The following is a 19,797-nucleotide window of genomic DNA, read 5'->3' on the forward strand; positions in this document are numbered from 1 at the left end:
TATATATATGTGGGTGTGGGTGTATTTTTCATCAACTTTTGCATTTTACTATAGAATTGCTTGATTCAAATGACATTAATTGTGAAGGATGCAATCAAAATGAGGATGAATTATTTTGTTACTTTGAATTACAAATGTTCTTTAACACGTGAGCTATTTTGTTGACGTAATTATTTCATCAAATAAGTGAGACATTATTTTCCGTTAAAAAAATACAATAAAAGGACAAATGATGTACTAATATGACAAGAATCATTGCTATCAATACAGTGTGTTTTATTGTTTTTATTATTATTCAAAGATTTGTACATGTATTATTATTTTTGTTATCATTACTATAACACAAAATACGAACAACTGAAATATTATTTCAATTTTTATTGTATTAAAGGCTGTGGTTTGTTAATTACCTGTACGATCACCTGAATTATAAATAATTCTATGAAAAATGAGAATCTTTTAAATTTTTTATTACGAGAATAAACCATTATGCCGACACAAAAGAATAAAATACTGTATAATAAAATAATAATCCAATTCGGTCCTTCAGGACGAAAGTTCCTATGAAAAATGAGAATCTTTTAAAATTTTTATTACGAGAATAAATCATTATGCCGACACAAAAGAATAAAATACTGTAATAATAATCCAATTCGGTCCTTCAGGACGAAAGTTTGCCTTCACCTAGAGAGTTACCCTTTTAATTGATCGATCATCTTAATAAATAAAGAATAAAACAATCATATTTAATTATACAAAGTAAAAAAAAAGTGGATTTTGAAGTTTTGAGCCCTTTGTTTTCATAGCGTGATCGGGACTCGTGGGCGGAGTCACCCACAATGCACCGCGGAGGCTCCTCCATATAAATGCAGCCACTGCTTTCTCTAGTAGTCTGTTGGCGGCTGCCAAGTGATGTTGTTTCCGTACGTCCCGTTCACAACAACCCCGAAGCACACGGCAACACATCTTTGGACCTTCGCATTCGACTCACTGGGAGCCGAATTTTTATGCCTAACCCTTTTGCTCCAACTAAAAGACTTTCTTCCCTTTTAAAACAAGAACCGTAAGAGGCTGTCGTCGAAGCTGTCATGTTGAACGCGGACGAAAGGTAGGAAGTGACTCGTAATCTTGTCAGCACTTTTTTTTTTTTTGCAAAAGTTTTTCCTTCCCCATTCCGAGACAAAACTTTGTGTCAAGTTCTCGATGGTCATAGAAAGGCAATTATTAAAAATAAATTAAAACAAAACAAGACTGACGACACGCGTGCGGTGTATGTTTTTTTTTTTCTTTAGCCATTTGTCGCTACTTCCTCAACACGTTGAACACCTGGAATGTTCCATCATGTCCCTTTAAAAAAAATATTGTCCGTCACAGACCCACTTGTATGTTATAATACTCGACAGTCTTTTTGCAGCACATCGACATTTTTGACGATACGACTCTTTGATGGTATGATGTTTTGCAGTGATGACATCTGGCCTTGACAAAACATGGCGAATAAGTCAACCCACCCAATTTGCAATTCCAATGCAACGCCACTAAACGGAATTAGTCGGGAGTATTCATCACACTGGACTAGAAAGATGCTGTGGAAGTACTGAGGACACACTCAGAAATGTAGTTGTGTCCAAACATATTTATTTATTTTATCTCAAAGTAAAATACCCCTTTTGGATGATAACAACAACAAAAAAAACGCTTCCCACTAAATATTTTCCATGTCTTAGCAAGTTTTGATACTGCGAAGAAACTAGCACGAATCGTCCTTGTCGCCGACAACGTTAACAAAACATTCTCTGGAAATGAGGCCACGCCTGGGGAAAATCTTGCTCCTTCGAATCTGTTACATCATTGTTGCTGTCGAGCAAAATCCTCACATGTCTTGAAGCCATTGTCTGAAAAACAAAACAATGTATTTTTTTTTTAAATCAAACTTTGCAATGCTAAAGTTGTTCAAAGTAATTCCTCAAAGTGCAGATGCGTGACAAAAATTGTTTTTGTACTCGACTGTATTCAGAGAGCAATTTCAAACAACCACCGCCGTCAACATGAAAATTTGCGGCTGTTGAACCACGGGTACATCTTTACAATTTTTTGAAATATTTTAATAAAAAAAATAAAATAAAAAAAAGGCTCCCCCCCCTCTCATTGAACATAATCGATTTTCAAGCAATGTAGAGTATTTGCTCCCGAAGAAATTTGCACCATGTTAAGTTGAAATAAATATTAACATTCTTCTGTTTTAATTCTTCCAGTAAGTCACCGTTTCCCGTCATTGTTGGTCTGTTTTAAAGTCGCTCATGTATTTTTAGAACAGACCCATGGGCTACTCATGTTTTTATGGGGGGGGCTAACTAGTACCTGCTGGGAGCGTTTTGTGGTTGAATTTTTTTTGGACAATGGACATTAATCAACGGGGCCCAAAAAATGTTTTTTTTTTTTTTGGTTTTGTTTTGGTCTTGTTCCCTCCCGCCTCCTCCTTGCTGGCAGAGAAGGGATTTTTTCGATTTATTTTGGTTTATTTAATTATTGGAGACAATGGCTTGAGAGGCAGCATCTTTTGCCCTGTTTAGAAGTCCCTTCCAAAAAAGAGCAGTGAGTTTTAGTTGGTTCTTGAAAGCTTTGCCTATTTAAAACAACGGTAAATCCTCAAATCGATAATTGGCCAATGCCTTGTTGCAACAGAACTGTTGTTGCTCTTAACTGAGTCCGATTTCTAATATGGTGATATCCAGTGTTGGTCTTGGTTTTTTTTTGGCAGCCATTTTGCTTTTGGTCTTTCTATCGTGACGACTAATCTGCCAACCTGCTCGTTTTTTGGGCGCGAGGCCAACCGCCACATCTCAAGTTTGCGCTCGCCAAGTCGGGTCACTCGTATCACAAGATGAACTTGTGCGCTCCGTTTGCAATTGTCGCTTTACCGTTTCAGTTTTGATATCGGCTGTTTCTGGGTTAACGTCGAACTTCCACAAGATGAATGCCGGTTTTGTTAGCCCGCCTTTGGTACTTGGCCTTCTTTTGTTAGCACGGAGCGGGCAGACTTTCTTGAGACGAAGTTAAGCAGTTTGGGAAAGTCCGTTTGTTTTCGATTTAGCTTTAGCGTCATGGCTGGTTGGATAGAATAGATAATGGGTTGTATTTTTAGACTTGGCAACGATGCCGTCCCCTTGGGCTTTTCAAGTCGAGGTGTTACGTGCCAGTGTAATTAGACGGTTGAATAAGTGTTAGTTATTAATCAGTGCTGCGCTTTCACTGCGGTGGCATCACGGCGCTCCGCATTTCGGGGACTTGATCTGAAGATGAATCGCTTTTGGAGTCTGCGAGGTGGCGAGATTTCAGTCGGGCTTCGAGGCGGCCGGCGGCGGACGCGTCACGCCCCCCGATGTGTCCGCTTGAGGCCGCGTTCACGCTAAGTGCTTTTTAGCTTGATGCCAACAAGGCCGATCGATGCGGACGTGAGCGTTGTCGCTCTGCGGGCACTTGTAATTTTTGTCGGCATCTACACAGATGGCGTGGAACGCATTCGCTGGCAGCCGTTTTCAAAGCAGATTTGCCCACAGGCTCAGCCATTTCAAAGCATTTTGACACGCAACTCGATATACCATCCGCACCAATAAATGCCCTGCTTCAGCGGCGGGTGGTGACGAAACTTGTCCGACCTGTTGACATTTGTTTTTCTTTTCCCTCTTCATTGCACGGATGAAAATTTTCCGCCAATTGGCGGGTATCCGACTTTTGCAGGCCAGAAGGACAATTGTCAAGTGCAAATCTGTGGAGATTTATTGATGGATTTATTTGTATGGAGTTAAGCTGTTAGCCTTGGAAGAGGGAGAGTTACCCGCAGGTTACGAAGCAATTAGCGGTCCGTTTTTACATTTGATGTGGCGAGCTCTGATTCATTGCCTAATCTTGATCGTCGACTCGAAAGCCGTGCTGATCCACAACTTACGGAGGATCCGTGAGCCAGGATGTTGGGTTGCAAAGCCGCAATTGGCAGACGGGCTAGGTGAGCCCCTCTTCCACACTTGCGACAAAAATGCCGTATGATTCTTCAATGGGATTCTTGCGCTTCATCAAAGAGTTTCATGAACGGTTTCATGTGTTGGCACAATCGTCAGTTCTCCAGCCACGTGCTCAGCTTTTTTGTTTTGTTTTGTTTGTTTCTCATGCGGTTTCCTCATACCAGCTGAATATTTGAGCGCTGAACTCCCCCGCACGGATTGGCGGCACACCCTGTGATGTGACGCCCGCTTTGCGTTGACTGTTTTGATTTCGTCGAGACTGAAAGCGAGAACCAAGTCAGCTGAACGGCAGAACCTGCGCTTTGGGGGCGGGGCCAACCTTCTACTTTTAGCCTCGCTTTGACGGCCTTGGCTGACTCGCGCCGCCAACTTGTAAAGCTCCACTTGGGGCGCTTTGCATCGGAAGCCTCGCCCCCCCCTGCCCTCAACGGCTCTGCCGAGCGAAGAAATAAGACCGTGTGGGGTCACAACGGGAGAAATGTCCCCCAAACATTGACAGTTGATGTTTGAGTGGCTGACCTTGACGTTGCTTCAAGCCAAGCGCTTTCGTCAAGCTGAGAACGGCGTTCACCCCGGTGCAAATGTGGCGTGCAACAAAAATGTCCCGTTGTCCCGAATAGATGCTTGAATGAGCCTCCCCGGACGGCAAACCGCATCAGAGACGGCACCCCCCCCACTCCCCCTTTCGCCGCAGCTTTCATTTGCCTCCTTTGAAACACCCGAGTTGTTTCCAAGCCGTCCATTGTGCTGTTCGGATGTTTTCCGGTCTTCTCTTGGGGATGTTTTGTTCCCGTGTGTCTCTTGGCTGTCCTCCAAACACCTCCACTTCATCTCCGTTTGTTTTTTTTTTGTTTTTTTTTTTTGGAAAGCAACTCATCTGATTGTCGTCCAAGCGACGCCAGGAAGGGCCGCGTCCCGCCGTCACATCTGCACGCCCGTCGCACTTCCCACCATCGCGAAATGTCTTTTCACAAGAAAGTGCCCGTCGCGTGTTTTGTTTGAGCTTCTTCAAAACATCGCCTATATTCTGTTTTTAGGATGACCTCGTCAGCTATTCACGGGGGGGGGGCGAGAGATGGCGAGGCTGCTTTAAATGTCAACGTGTTGCCTTTCACAACAAGCTGGCACTCACATCAGGCGAAGGGAGTGGAAAAAAACAAAACAAGCAGCGCTTGTTGGCAGGCTTCGTCTTTATCGCTTCCTCCATCTGTGTCCTGCCCGTCTCTCTCCTCCCCGCGATTCTTATCTGATTAGTTCGTCCGTCGAGCTTCGACATCAACGCCGATCGCCATTTGCGCCGTTTCCATCTCGTCAGAGAGCGAATGAAAAGCGGCGTCCTCAAGTCGTCTTGTTCCGAGTTCCACCGGCTCTCCCGAGGACCAGCAGCCTCACCGAAATTTCAAAATACAATCGCGTAGTAGGCCCAGGTGTTCATCCAAAACAAGGTTGAGGTTTAAATCGACCTAGCAAAGGTTTCCAAGTGAGCACTTTTGCTCGCCATCGCTGGCGCAATCCTCCGAAATCGTCACGGTTGAGCAGTCGAGTCAGCAGGGGGGAGCAACGTGGCAGAAAAAAAAACAAATGTTGTGTGCGGTGCACACGATTTCCGTGTAAATATGATTTGGCAAACAAGTCGGTGAGGCAGCTGTTTGACGCCCTCGCGTTTCGGGACCTTGCGCACACGGCAGAGCCAGTTGGCCCCCCAACGCGGCGATCTGGCGTCTACTCAACGCCGCGGCAATTCGAGCGGCGTGTCGCCAAAAAGTCCGACGGGCTATTTGCAGAGGCGTCGTCCCCGTCACGTGCTCGGCGGAGATGATTCGCCTCACGGCGACGACCTGATGTCATTGTTCACGCGCGGGTGCTCTGCAAAAATGGACGAGACTTGACCTGAATTCACGTTCAGCCCAAAGTTTGTCTTTTTTTAATTTTTTTTTTTTTTTTATTTTCTGGCTTTGTGTTGACAACAAAATGGGTCTTTTGGCAACGCGGCGCTTTCCCCAAAGCCCTTCAAATGCCACCAAAGTCCGGAAATCTGTTGAAATGATGCGCCTTCGCTGTCATGGAGGAGCCAAGTTTAGCCTGGGTTGCAACGGAGATTCTCGACACATCCCAAATGATCCATCGGCAAGCCGTTTGTTTGGAAGGTGCCGCCATCAATTCAGCAATTGACAACTCACCGCTTTCTCAAATTCATCATTCTGTTTGAGCATCGCTGTATCGTTTGGCCACCCCTCGTAATTTACAATTGTCCAAATGCTCGGAATCTTCACCGCCATCCTAGCCAGCGGACGGATGACGTTTATTTCGCCGATTGCTTGCACGTTTGTCTCTTTTCTGACACGTTACGGAACCAAATGGGTCACGCCGCCGCCGTTGCCGACTCATGTTTTTTTTGTTCACTGTCCGTTTGAAATGATGTCGCGTTTTTCAACAAAGGGACGGAAATGGAAACGTGTTTTCCGATTCATAGATTAATCGACAGTAACGTAAAAACTGAGAAACCCTTTTGGGATCAGAGTTGGTGTTGAAGTCATTTCTTCGGGGCAGCATTCATTTGCCCCCCCCCCATCAAAAATGTACCGCCCCCCCCCCCGATTTTGGGTAGTGCGTGGTCTTCCTAAAAATAAAAAAAAAAAAGGGTTGAATATGACACTTGCAGTGCAGCACAAGAAGACAACCCCCCCCGCCCCCCCACTCTTGCCACTTTGGCCCGCCAGACCGCATTTGCCCTCGAGTCAAAATCACAACTTGGACATTTTCTTGTCATTGTTTTTTGCGAGTTTTTTTTTTTCATTCGTCTTCATGGAATAATGTTGCTCCTCTTCAGCATGCCGCCACTGCCCCCCCCCCTTCCCCCCACCCCCCCCCCCCCCCTTCCGCACACCCCCGCCACCGGGGAAAAAAAAACAAAAAAAAACAAGATGTTGACTCACCGGCGTCTCCCGGCGTGTGTCTGTGCAGTTCCTGGTTAGCGGGCTCGCGGCTGCCGGGCTCCCTTCCTCCGCCCCCGGGGCCTCAGTGGTGCTCCTGATGCCCCTCACCCACATCTGAAGATCCCGGGTGGGCGAGGGACGGTCAGGGATCACTCTCTCGGCGCGCTGCTACACAAGGTGAGCGGGTTGAATTCAAAGCGTCCGCTGGTTTCATCGAATTGAACGTTACTCCGGGTTCCTCCCACATTCCAAAAACATGCCTGACAGATTCATGGAACGCTTGAAATTGTCCCTCGGTGTGAGTGTGAGCGCGGATGGTTGTTCGTCTCTGTGTGCCCTGCGATTGGCTGGCAACCGGTTCAGGGTGTCCCCCCCCGCCTACTTGCCCGTAGACGGCTGGGATAGGCTCCAACTTTGTGCCTCAGTTGAGTCATTGCCATTGAATCATTCAAGCTAAATTTGAGCAATTTTGCTGTGTGTTAACGCGCGTGCCTCGTCGTACCGCGTGACAGCGCCCGGGGATTCGCGATAGCGGGATCAGACAGAGAAACGGATTCATCGTCCTCCCCGTGGCGCTGATTGGCTTCGTCAGACATGAAAGTCGGCCATCAACTTGTAAATCCCCATCAAAAAAAAAAAAAAAAAAAAAAGACGCCATTGGATGATCCCGCCTTCAGGGGAAGTTGAATTTGCAAGTTTTTCAAAATAACCCGAGATGCGCACTGACTCTTCTTCCTGCTGTGCCCCCACGCGAAGGCTGCGACGAACAAAAACGGCAGCGCGGGCGCACACAAAGCAATGCCCTCGACCGGTTGTTGTCAAGCTTTTGCAAATAAAAGCTCAATCGAGATGGACCCAAATAAATGTTCGAAAAACAAACCGGTTCTTAAGATTGACTGCAAACGGGTTGACGGGACAAGTTAAAGACAACAGAACTGTACTTGGGAAGAGACCTTTGAGTGTTCCAAGTTGATAATCTGCCACACGAGTGAATTTGCACGTCGAAATGTGAGCGTCCCGAGCCGCAAATGCGCCACTCGACATCTTGGTGCATTGTCACCTGAAGGCAAATCATTTTGCCATCGCCGAAGGGAAAATTCATGTTTGAACAGCAGTTTGTTTGAGAAAGTGTGGGGGGGGGGGGGGGGGGGAACTGTGACTGCAAACACGGCAACTTGTTTGGGCAACAGCGGCAATAGATGACAAGTTACGAACAAACGTCTCGCTCAAATAGCGCCGAGGCTAAAAACCGCTAACCAAAAACGGGCATCACGTGCGGGGAGGTTTGGCGACGGGCGCGGTTCTGGTCGACGCCCGTCAAGCCGCGGCGTTTGTGTGTGTGTGTGTGTGTGTGTACATGCGCATCGTTGACGTTGCCGCGCTTGCGCCCCCCAGGGTGACAAGTTGACGGTGATGCAGTCGACGGACGTGAACGGGAACGCCTCACTGCTGCGCTTCCACTACCAGCTGAGCGAACGCCGCTCGGCCTTCTGGGACACGACCGTGTGGGAAGGCAGCCTCTTCCTGGAGATGCCGACGGGGCCGCTGGCGGAGGGAAGCAAAGAGGGGTGAGCCTCGCTCGGATACTCGCGCTCTCAACTTTTTCGTGACGCGTCGCCTGAACATCGGGAGGTCCCGAACGAACGAACGAACGCACACCTATTGCGTCCCGTCACGACGTGACGCCGTCGTTCTCAAGTGCGGTACACGGGCTCCCGCAAGCTGAATCGGTTTGAACTCATTTTGTTACCGTGGCTTTGAACTTTTTATTAATCCGATACAGTGCCCCCACCCCCCACCCGCTGACACAGGACTGTGGTTTTAACTTCAGTACATTTCCGTTCAATCTTTTGCGTTTGAGATGGAACCGGCGCGCAATACGTTTGTATTGAATCACCGTTCGAGGGCCGTTTTGGCTTTTCTGGATTGAAGCACAGCGGCAATGTTCAAACTTGATCAGATTTCCGTGTTGCCCGCGAATGTTCAAGACACCTTTTTACAGAATCACGCCGTTCCTTTTTTTAAATCACCACTGAGGCCTACGAGCTACTGTATTGTAATGTTGTTCATTATGTTGCTACCTGAAGATCCCAGGATTTTAGTTGCCTTTTTTTGGGGGGTAACACTTGATCAAAAAAGTTTGAGAGCCACAGATGTCGTGAGCGCGCGCACATCCGCAGAAGCCGCCGGCCAATCAGACCGTCGCCGCCTGCCCCACTTAGCACCGCAATATTATGTAAAGGGCGAGCGGCTCCTTATGTAAAAGGAAGACTGCGTCATCAGCCCCCCCCCCTCCCCCGACACCCTCCCCCTCCGCATCGTCCACTGACCGTGTCTGTGTGTGTTTCTGTGTGTTGACCTCCTCAGGCTTACCGCTCTGCTGGAGTTTGCCGAGGATAAGCTGAAGGTGAACTCTGTCGTCCTTTGGTTCTGCAAAGGCCGAGAGGACCGACGTAAGATTTGCCCTTCCTCCTCCTCCTCCTCCTCTTCTTCTTCTCGTAGCGCGTCTGTCGCCAAACCGGCCGATTGCGTACAAATCGGCAATTCAAAGCTGCCCGTGAACCCTCGCGCACATCCCGACGCTCTCAATTGTGCTTCATTTGGAAACGTGTCAGGAATGCAAACGGCAACCGTTGAATCAATGTACTGTCAGCGCAAGTACTCTTTCGCTAATTAACTCATTCAGGACCAGCCAATTCTATCTAGACCAAGTCTGAAAAGACGTTTAAAAACGTCTTTGGGAGTGAATGAGTTAAGGACCTTCAACCTAACAATGCCGGTTGTTTCACTGGAGCTACTTTCTGCTGCGATGATGCCGCGATTTGAATCGATTCCAATAAGTCGACTTATCGCGACTTGAAAAGCAACGGCCTGTGGCAGCCCCCCGTGGGGACTGACCCAACAGGATCGATTTGCTCGTTTTCTGCCGGACCGTTGGACGCGTTCCGGATTTCAAACCACAGAAGGCACAATCTGCTTGGCAGCGTAGCGAGTGAAGCGTTTCGCCATCTGCGCGCGCTTTGTGAATTCCGATGTGGCCTCTCTTGTTGCATTTTTTTTACTGCTTTTACCATGCTGGATGTAACCCACTCAAGGTGTTTTTGTCCCCCCGCCCCCTCCCCCACTAGTGTCCATCATCAAGACCTTCAACTACATCGGCTTTGAGATGTTGAAGCCGGGAGACCCCTCGGTTCCGGCCCGGCCCGACTTGGTCTTCATGCTTTACTCTCTGGACATCGACAGCAGCTCGGACGAGGAGTGAGCCCACATTGCCCCCCTCCCCCCCACCCCCTTTCATCCTCTTGCCTTTGGGATCGAGACTTTTTTTTTTCTTTCCCTTCCGTCTCTTAAGACTGCGAACCAAGTCGCTTGAAACGATGCTGTTACATGCCAGACTTTTCCTACTTGAAAGAGACGACTTTTTATGTTGTTTTAGAAGACTTTTTTTCTTTTCTTTTTTTTTTTTTTTTTTTTAATTGAAGAACTTTTGTGACGGTCACGGCCAAGGATCCGCCCAGGTCACGATGGGACAAAACGTCACCTCGCTCGCAAGTCGCCGACCGCTCTGGTGCACGCGCCGCAAGTTGGCCCATGGGGGGAAGCCATCCGGGCTCAACAAAGTGTCGGCGCGGCGCGTCACCTTTCTTTCCACGCGGCACTCATTTAGCATTCGTGCGCCGTTCCTGTACGTGTCAATCATTCTCAGCCATCGGAAGCCATTGGCCGGTCGAGTTCATCAACATGGAAGGATCGCGGGACACGACGTCAGGTAAAGTTAAACTAAAATTTAACAGACACATTTTGAGTCAATCTGATTGATTGGCGGTCAATGGCCAGTCTAATCAATCGGCGTGAGAACAATTGGAGGTTGGAGGAACTGTCGCCATTTAAATTTTAAAATAGAATCAAGTAGCTGTTCAACGTAACTTGAAGGCGGCACCGTCCTGGTCTCTCAATTAGAAGTCGTTGGCCGGTCAAGTTTGACACCCAACGGTGTTGCTAACGTAGATTTCAAATCATACTAAAAATGTTCATGTCGCATTCTGAGCGAGCAGAAATCATGCCGGCTTCCCGGCATGTCACTCGTCCTCGTCCAGCAGAGCGGTCCTTGGCCGGTCAAGGTGAGTCCTCCTGTGCCTCACGTTTGAGCCTTTTCACTTTTGTTGACGAATGCGGTCCTGTTTCCAACCCCCCCGAGGTTGAGTTGCGTGCGCACAAAAGACGACTCCCGGGGATGACGATCAAATGCGAGCCCATTTAACGTTGCGTTACACGTACAGCCCTATTTTTTATTTTTTTTTTCTTATCTGTTTTAGCACTTTGAACTCAATGCCAAAGAGACTTATCTTGGCGCGGGGGGGGGGGGGGCTTATCATTTGTTTGGAAACATCATCCAGGTTGAATCAATATTATGCATTTTCTCTGCAAAATCTATTTTCTACGTATGTATAGTTCTCTATATTGGCAGAGTTAAGTTATTTGTTTGATTCCTGGTGGCAGTTGAATTCCATTTGGTCAACAATCCACATTTGTACACTGTGGAGAAACTTGGCTTTTGCGGCGGGGAAAATACTTGTTTCATAAAAAAAAAATAAATAAATAAACAAACAAATAAATAAATAAATAAACAAATTGTTCAAAAAGTTTTTTTATGGTGTGTTTAGTGTTTTCATCCAAAAAGGCAAAGCGCTACAAGTGAACTGCTGTGGCAGACGTTATAAAACCAAAAAAGACAAGCGGCTCCTTGTTTGGTGCACAATTAAGCAGCGCTACGCATGATGGCAAGGATTCATAAAATAATTCAAGATGACCTAGAAAAAGTGGCAATATTCTGATCATGCTAATCTCACTCAAATTAGGATCATCTAATTAGTTTTTTTTTTAATCAAAAGTAAATGGGTGATTTATGCTCTCATGAAACTATTGATTTTATAACTGACTGCAGTTTCAATGCATTTTGAAGCTTCATGGGTATTTTATTTTTTTTCATCAAAATCTGATCTAATCCCGCCCCCCTTTTTCAGGCACGTTTCGCTACATTTCTCAACTCAAATGTATTTATAGAGCACTTTTAAACAGCCGTCGCTGCACACAAAGTGCTGTACATGGAGCAACTAAACGTATACAACATGTCAAGCCACATTCTGCAGGTGTTAACAACCACGTGGCTTGCTAGTAAGAGTGCGAGTACAAGATTGGCCTGCCCTTTTTTTGTTTGTCTTAGATACAAAGGCCAAAATTTGGTAGTTTTTATTCCCTCAAGATTTTTTGCTTGATGTGTTTTTTTTTTTTTTAATGAGCAGCATTTGACTGCTGACTCTTGCGCTAATCCCCAAGCCGCTTCATCTGCTATCAACATTTTCTTCTCAGCACAGAAGGCGAGCTAAGTGTGTCCGGCTAATCCTGTATCGCATCTCTTCGGAGAAGTGTCACAAAATTGGAAAGCGGACCGCCACGAGCCGCGGCGGCCCTCAAAGTCTTGTCGCTCGGTTAATCCCCGCGACTGCGAGGCCCGGCGCTCGCCTCCTTCCTCGCAGCCTTAATCTCATGCCGACGTTTATGTAAAAATCAGATCACGCGGGGGACTATGACGGATGGCCGCGTCCATCCGCGTTTCTCGGAAAAGTGCGCCAAGGAAGCGTAGCCTCGTGTTTGCCAACATGCGGCGCGCATCTAGCGCCTTTCATACAAAAGCTTCTTTCTTATCGTCTGCTTTTTCGAACAGCTCACTGGGGCACTCAGACACTAAATGAGTGTTTGCTTTTCAGATGGCGGCACTGATTTTTGAGAGTAGTACAAAGTGAACTCGAGTTGTAGTATTCTCCTCCGTTGTAGCGCCATAGAATGAATTGCTGGAGCGTGTAAGCGGCAACAGTGTTTATCTTCAGTACAGCAGTTTTGGTACATGATTAATTTTCATTCATCGATTTTAGACAATGGTCCCCAAGCCCCGGGCCGCGGACCGGCACGGGTCCGTGGGCCATTTGGTACCGGCCGCACAAAGAATAAATAACTTGCTTCCATTTTATTTATTTCGGACTCTGAAAAATGTTTTATTTTGAAAATACTACGGTTTTCATGCAGGTCATATCATATTATTTTGTTGTATTGATCCACCACACCTTAAAGGTCGGTCGCTGAAAATATTGTCTGATGTTAAACTGTTCCGCGGGGCAAAAAAAGTTGGGGACCTCTGATTTGAGATGCAAGAAGTGATTCAGTGAATTCAGACAAATTGTCATTTGTTCTTAAAATATACAGTGGAGAGCAATAAATTGCGACAGTATCAAAGGGGTCTAAGATGACTCCATCCATGTCAACCCAGAAATGAAAGACTTCTTTGAGTGAACCCAAGCGACGCAAATCAAGAAGGCGAGCACGAGTGTGAGCTTTTGGTGATATCGAAACAGTTCGCCCGCCTGTGTGTCATTCTACCGTCCGTGCAGCATGCGTCAAAGGCCATCTGCTTCACTTGGGAGTCGGCCGTGACACGCTGATCGCGTTTAATCTCCTCTTCTTGATAATGTTGTAACGCTCATTGCCGGCTGGGAAAATACACTGCAAGCACCGTGCTTATTAAAGTCAAGAACTTCGACAAATTTACTCAGTAGCCTTTTAAACCTGCGTGTGAGGGTGTGTCAATTTTTCATCAGAGCCATTTCAACGATTTTAATTCACCTGACTCGCACTCCCTTCCCCAAAAATTGCCAATTTCTCAAATTCCCAACAATTGACCGAGTTTGCGGCAACATACGTGCAGCAGCGCCCTCCAGTGGCACCTGCGGCGTCTGCAGCCTCACGTCATACTTTTATTTTTTTATCACGCCTTATTGTTGCCTGTGTTTTTGGCAATGTTAAAATCAGGTCAGAGTAAAGTCGTTTTATATCTTTATTTACACTTAAGATGATTCACAAAAATAACTTTTACGAAAAGGGAACGTGTAAAATAAAAAAAAAAAAAAAATCAACACCTCCAATATGATTTAAAACGCCGACTTTTTTTTAAACATCAAACTGACTGTTAAAACTGAAAAAAAAAAGTCATGAGAAATTCCAAGTCAGGAATACATGAGTTCCATGTTTTTCATTTCATGTCATTCATTCTCTTCAGACAGTGGTTTCCTCTTGTTCATGTTTCCAGTGTAGCGGTTTGATGGGCTTCCCGTGTGGAGTTTGCATGTTCCCCCGTGCCCGCCTAGCTTTTCTCCCGTTTCCACCCACATTCCAAAAAAACATGCATGGTAGGTTAATTGAACACTCTAAAATGTCCTGAGATGGGATTGTGAGCGCGAGTGCTTGTTTGTTTGTGTGTGTGGCTTGCCGTTAGCTGGCAACCAGTTCAGGGTGCGCCCCAACGACTGCCCGGAGTCAGCTGCCATAGGCTCCAAGCACGCCCGCGATGCATGGTATTTCCCAAAAACTTTCCAGAAATTTCGAAACCTCCAACTCCAAATGACATTGAGATAACATTAAGATGCAACTCGGTTAATTATTTCAGAATGCAATATTGCTTAAAAATCTCACCAGACCGTCACGTGCATCCCCATCTAATTTGCCGCAACCTTTTTTTTTGGGTGACCAAATTATTTTGGTATTTAATGAAAACTTTTCAGAAATTTGTACAAGTGTACAAATGACATTCAGGCAAAATAAACACAAAGTTTTTTTTCTTTTCAAAGTGCTACATTGTTAAAAATCTCACGAGACTGTCACGTACATCCCCGCCTTCTTCCTCCTCCTCCTCATCCTCTTCGTCGTCTACATCCTGCATCTCCGACAGGCCAGGCGTGTCCCATTGGTCCCTGTATTCCTCGGAGTGCCTCTCGCATATATTATGCAGAGCGCAGCAAGTCAACACCATGGATTTGACCACTTGGATGTCGCTGTCGTTCCTCTTGGTCAGACAGCGCCATCTGCCTTTGAGTCGGGAAAAGGCCGCGCGTACGGTGGCTCTGGCGCGCCGCACGCTCTCGTTGTACGCGCGGCGCTCTGGCGTCAGCGTGGCGTCTTGCCGGAATGCTTTCAGCAGCCACGGCTTCAACGGATAAGCAGAGTCCCCCAGGATGTAAAAGCTGGGGTCGAACCTCCCTTGCTCTGCCATCTCCCACAACGAAGACTCTCTGAGCGCTCGGGTGTGGCGCAGCCCCCCGGCCATGCCCGCGCACGTGCTCCAAAAGAGGCCCTTGCCATCCACCACGCCTTGCAGGATGATGGAATGCCAGCCTCTGGCGTTGATGTAATCCCGGTGGTTCTCCTGAGGCGCTATGATGGGAATGTGGGAGCCCTCGATGGCGCCGACGCAGCGGGGAAGCCCCCAGCTCGCCTCGATCTCGGCCGCCGTCCTTGCGAGCGTCTCCGGATCGGGAAAGCGAATGTGGCGCGGCAGCAGCAGCGCGCAGGCGGCCGAGCAGAATTCGCGCAGGCAGCGGCACACCGTGGTCTTGCTGACGCCAAACAGGTGGCTGATGCTTCGGTACTCGCTGTTGGTGGCCAGCTTCCAGAGAGCGATGGCCACTCGCTTCTTGAGCGGGACGCACACGCGGAAGTTGGTGTCGCGCTTCTCCATGGCCGGCCGCAGCTTGGCGCAAATGTCCAGGAAGGTCTCTTCAGACATGCGGAAGTGGCGCACCCACTCGTCGCGCGTAAAGCCCGGGACGATCTGGTCCCACCACACGTTGGAGCGACGCACCGCCCAGATGCTTGGGCGGCGCCGGCGCTTGAGCAGCAATTGAAGCATCTGGAAGTCACATCGTCTTGGCTTTAGTTATCAAAGGGGTATTGGTGTCACAACATTTCAAAACTAAACTACACGTTTCACCTGCAGCGTGGGCCAAATGATCTACCAAGATGTTATAAAAGAGATCCCGGTCTAGAATGATTTTTTTTTTTTAGGAGTCGTCTAGAAAGGCATTACAATCTGAATTCTACCACGTCTACTTATGAATCAACTTGCCTTTTAAAATCTAAAATACAGCCAGCGTTCAGTCTCCTTGGGAACATTTTATTTACCTCACCTAACATCACCTTTTCGACTTGACACTATTTATGACATCCACTCGAATTGTCCTCCTCACCCACAGGTGTCGCTGGATTCATTTAGATTTGTTTTCTTTTTCTTGACCAACTTTAGCATTGGATAAATTACATGGTCACACCAAACTGGTTCTTTCTTTGACAAACAGTCGGTTTCGTTATTAACTTCGATTTTGTTAATTGGCATTAAAAAAAAAAAGCTTGGACAGAATTTCTGACTGTCAAAAGATCCATTTACAAGTCTCTTATTGCAGGAGTCAGCCATGTTTGTCGTTTAATGGGCGACGTAAGATGCAGCCAGTACAGCGTGCCGGATTGCTCAAAATGAGTTGTTTTTTTATTGACAAGCTTTTGAACCCAAACTGTTCTCAATCTAACCATCTGGCGTCGCAGTCTACGTCTCGGAAACGAGTCGTCCTCCAACAATTCCCAAACTCTCCTCATTTTCTCTGCAGTGTTCCTCCGCGCAGCCTGAAGCCTCCGCTCGAACAAAGCTTGTCTTCTCCTGGTGATAAAGAGCCACACGCCGAGCAGAAAGAACACCATCGAGCGGATGTTCTCCATTGTTGTCACTCGTTTGTTTTGGGGAGTGCCACTTCCGTCGCTGAGATTAATCGTCATAGGCTCTTACAACTGTGTCGCGTTGTTGTGACGTTTCTTTGTTTACAAAAGCGTCTCTTTCCCGCCAAAACAAACCACATTCCGTAAGTCACGTTATTTAATGAGTACCTATTGTATCCAATACCTATGCTGGTAGTATTGCCACCCAACGTTCGGCGGAAGAATTGCAGGTCAGTTACATTTCTAAAATCAAATTAATTTCAGTCGTGCCACTGAACTCCACATCACCGTGAGTATTATACATTGTTTTCGAAGGAGATGTTAGGATAGTGTCATTTGTTGCGGTGTAAAATTCTGTGACTAAACCAAACGTGTTGTGTGTAATTCATATTCTGACCACACGGGGGCCACCTTGTCTTGACTATCGGATGTGAGTTGAATGGTCACTCAGGAAGGGCGGAGCAAACGTCTGGTCATTCAGGTACGTTTTATATGTGTTTCCTTTTTTTTTTTTCACGTGGTAGTGTAAATGAGGGACTGAAATACCAGCAGTGGATGAGTTAATAACCGTTCACATTTTTTGCATTGCTTATCATGAATATAATTATAACTAACAATTAATTTAATATGTCAAATAGTTTATTCATCCATTCGTTATCTGCGCCGCTTGTTTTAATAAATAATAAAATGAATACATACTATTTATGCAATTTTAAAAATGCAAAATGAATGCAGCCAATATAAGAGGACACTTAATGTAAATCATCAGTGGGCTGCCTGCCATACTTTGCCCAGCACTGCTGTTTTCCACTTCATAAGAGTAACTGTGCTGCATTTGTAAGGTGCTTAACACTGAATGGGCAATGTGAGCCACTCGGTCCAATCTGAGTTGTAAACCGAATGAAATTACTTTCACAAGGCCATACACACGCATAACACATTTATTTTATCAAGTACAGTAGACGCTAACATAATACACTTATTAAAGTCTTCAAACAATAACGGATGACAGTGTCACTGTGCAATTGCCTTCCAGTTTACCTCTCCGTTGCGCATTTTCATAGAGTGAATATCCATGCCTCCATTTTTGTAGAACGCTTATTTCCTTTGTCTGCCAAGAGCAACAAGAAACAACCATTCACGCTCACACAAAGTCGATACATAGTCAATTTAGTGTCTTTGGTGAACACGCTAACGTGCATGTTTTGGGAATGTGGAAGGAATGCAAGCATACAAACTCTCCAGAGGAAATGCTGATCTGAGATTCGAACCCCAAACTTAAGAACTGTGAGGAAAGCTGGGCTAACCACACCCTCCTCCACCCTGCCCAAGAGTGAACACTTTTACTTTATTTTAGTTGTATGACACAGTTGCTGGGTCATATGACAAGGATGTTCAAATGTCACTGACTGATCAGCGCATTTATACTACATTTTAGTAAAATTCAACTGTATTTAACTTTTCAGGGCAATTCATTGTCTTTTATCTTTTTTGTTTTCAAAATACATGTCGGTACAGTTTTAATTTAACTTTGGTGCAAAACATTTTATTGGACTCATTAAGTCCATTTTTTCCGAGCTGCAAAATGTTAGAGTGGTGTAGAAATAATATTAAAATTTAAATGGTTGTCATTATGGTGCTGCATGGAGAGTTAATTTTTTTGCCCTACTTCTGTCTTTTTTCTTGTTTTTTTGAAAGATTTTTTTTCCCCTTGATCCCATCTCAGTTTTCAGGCCTCCTGGCTGACCTTTCCAAAACTTTCCACTCATGCTTTGACGCCTCCAGCTATACTTTCCCCTCTGTGACTTTGTGTGCTGTCATGTCACACATCGATGGGGGATGGGGGGTTGTTGTAGCCCCCCCCCTCCACACACACAGGGTTCGGTTCCCAACGTTTGTGGGGCAAGAGGGAGGATTTCCTTTTCAACATGTCTGGCTGGTAAATACTGTATGTCACTGGCTTCAAAAGTGATCCAGTGAAAAACAGGTGGGACGTTTTTAGACCTTGCTACAGGAGCGTGTGCAACCTGCTCCCGCATGTACACACACACACACACACACACACACATATATATATATATATATATATATATATGTATGTATGTATAAAATTATTTTTTTATTTTGTATTTATTTTTTATGTATTATAATTTTTTTTAATATTTCGCATTTACACAGACAATGTTTGAGGTTTGACATTTCTCTCCGCACCATAGATCATGTCATATGTATGTTATTTTAAATTATTCAATCTATCTATCTAGCGAGCTAGCTGGCTAGCTGTCTCCGTCTCTCTCTCTCTCTCTCTCTCTCTCTCTCTCGCTCTCTCTCTCTCTCTCTCTCTCTCTCTCTCTCTCTCTCTCTCTCTCTCTCTCTCTCTCTCTATCTATCTATCTATCTATCTATCTATCTATCTATCTAAACCACCTCAGTCTGCGGTCACTTGTTCGTCTGTAATGATTTGTTTTGGTGTTAGGAGGAGGGTGCTCGTCCTCCTCCTCCCTCCTCACTACACGAGCTGCACCCCCCCCCTACTCGCCACTTCCCGATTACATCCCACGCGTGGACGCGCGGCGCGGCCACGCATAGCTCTGTGGAGAAAGCCCAGAGACGAGCTACGCGACGTGACATGACGTGACGTGACGTGAAGTGACGGCAAGGACTGCAGACAGATTCACGCCGAAGCCCCCAAAAGACACACTGGAGCAGCTTTCCCCCCTGAATTGGATTCTCCATGATCGGCGCATCGGAGCGGCGGATTGTGGCTGGCGTGTCCGGACGCACCGCACTGGGCTCCGGTTGACTCGGTGGCGGTTGGCCGCTCTTCCTCGTCGCTTGGGCGGACTGGAGGAGGAGGAGGCGACGGCGCCGGCTCGGTGGTGGTGGTGGTGGAGGAAGAGGAGGTAAGACCCTTCCTTGTCTTTTTTTTTCTCCCGTGTGTGGACGTCATGTTGCACGCTGTCACCGTGTCCACACACATATCGTGGATATTCAAACAAAAAGATGGAACATGTTCCCCCGGGCCCCTTGTCGCAGCCGCTTCGTTTGAATGTCACATCGTTTTCTTACATAACGCCTCCATGTGCATATTTATTTATTTTTTCTTTCGTTTTTTTTGCGCTGTGCAATGTGTGTTCATGTGGTCATATTGTCGCAGTCCCTTCTAATGGGAGGGAAGGAAGGACAGAAGGGAGGGGGAGCGGCGGTGGGCATCCAGTCTCCTATGCAGCTGGACACCCCCCCCC

The 19,797-nt window shown here is 46.5% G+C and overlaps 3 protein-coding genes across 3 annotated transcripts in view; 2 read left to right on the forward strand and 1 right to left on the reverse strand.

Moving 5' to 3' along the window:
- The first annotated feature begins 875 nt into the window (after positions 1–875).
- On the forward strand, positions 876–10,404 carry oaz2a (ornithine decarboxylase antizyme 2a). The gene is given in 6 exon segments (XM_019874027.1): positions 876–1,108; positions 6,987–7,053; positions 7,055–7,135; positions 8,354–8,526; positions 9,326–9,411; positions 10,087–10,404. Coding segments are annotated over 6 exon segments (561 nt in total). The 5' UTR covers positions 876–1,088; the 3' UTR covers positions 10,221–10,404.
- Positions 10,405–14,531: 4,127 nt separating this feature from the next.
- LOC109518274 (protein ANTAGONIST OF LIKE HETEROCHROMATIN PROTEIN 1-like) lies at positions 14,532–16,846 on the reverse strand. The gene is made up of 2 exons (XM_019874028.1): positions 16,370–16,846; positions 14,532–15,695 (listed from the first exon to the last, which is right to left on the reverse strand). The coding sequence occupies exons 1-2, from the start codon at positions 16,610–16,612 to the stop codon at positions 14,640–14,642; spliced, it is 1,299 nt and encodes a 432-aa protein (XP_019729587.1). The 5' UTR covers positions 16,613–16,846; the 3' UTR covers positions 14,532–14,639.
- A 2,242-nt stretch (positions 16,847–19,088) lies between these two features.
- LOC109518185 (unconventional myosin-IXa-like) overlaps positions 19,089–19,797 on the forward strand; it is a 100,336-nt gene continuing 99,627 nt past the window's right edge. Inside the window, exon 1 of the mRNA XM_019873881.1 lies at positions 19,089–19,455. The gene's annotated coding sequence lies outside the window, so the exon portion shown is untranslated. The remainder of the gene's footprint in view (positions 19,456–19,797) is intronic.

This window comes from Hippocampus comes, unplaced genomic scaffold, assembly GCF_001891065.2.
Source record: "Hippocampus comes isolate QL1 unplaced genomic scaffold, H_comes_QL1_v1.1 scaffold298, whole genome shotgun sequence".
NCBI lineage: Eukaryota > Metazoa > Chordata > Actinopteri > Syngnathiformes > Syngnathidae > Hippocampus > Hippocampus comes.

What these genes read in the sequence shown, in the direction of transcription:
- LOC109518274 (XM_019874028.1), bottom strand. Translation starts at nt 16,612, where the DNA reads ATGACGATTAATCTCAGCGACGGAAGTGGCACTCCCCAAAACAAACGA. An exon ending in GTAGACTGCGACGCCAGATG is followed by an intron (nt 15,696 to 16,369) that starts GTTAGATTGAGA and finishes TGTGACTTCCAG; the next exon opens with ATGCTTCAATTGCTGCTCAA.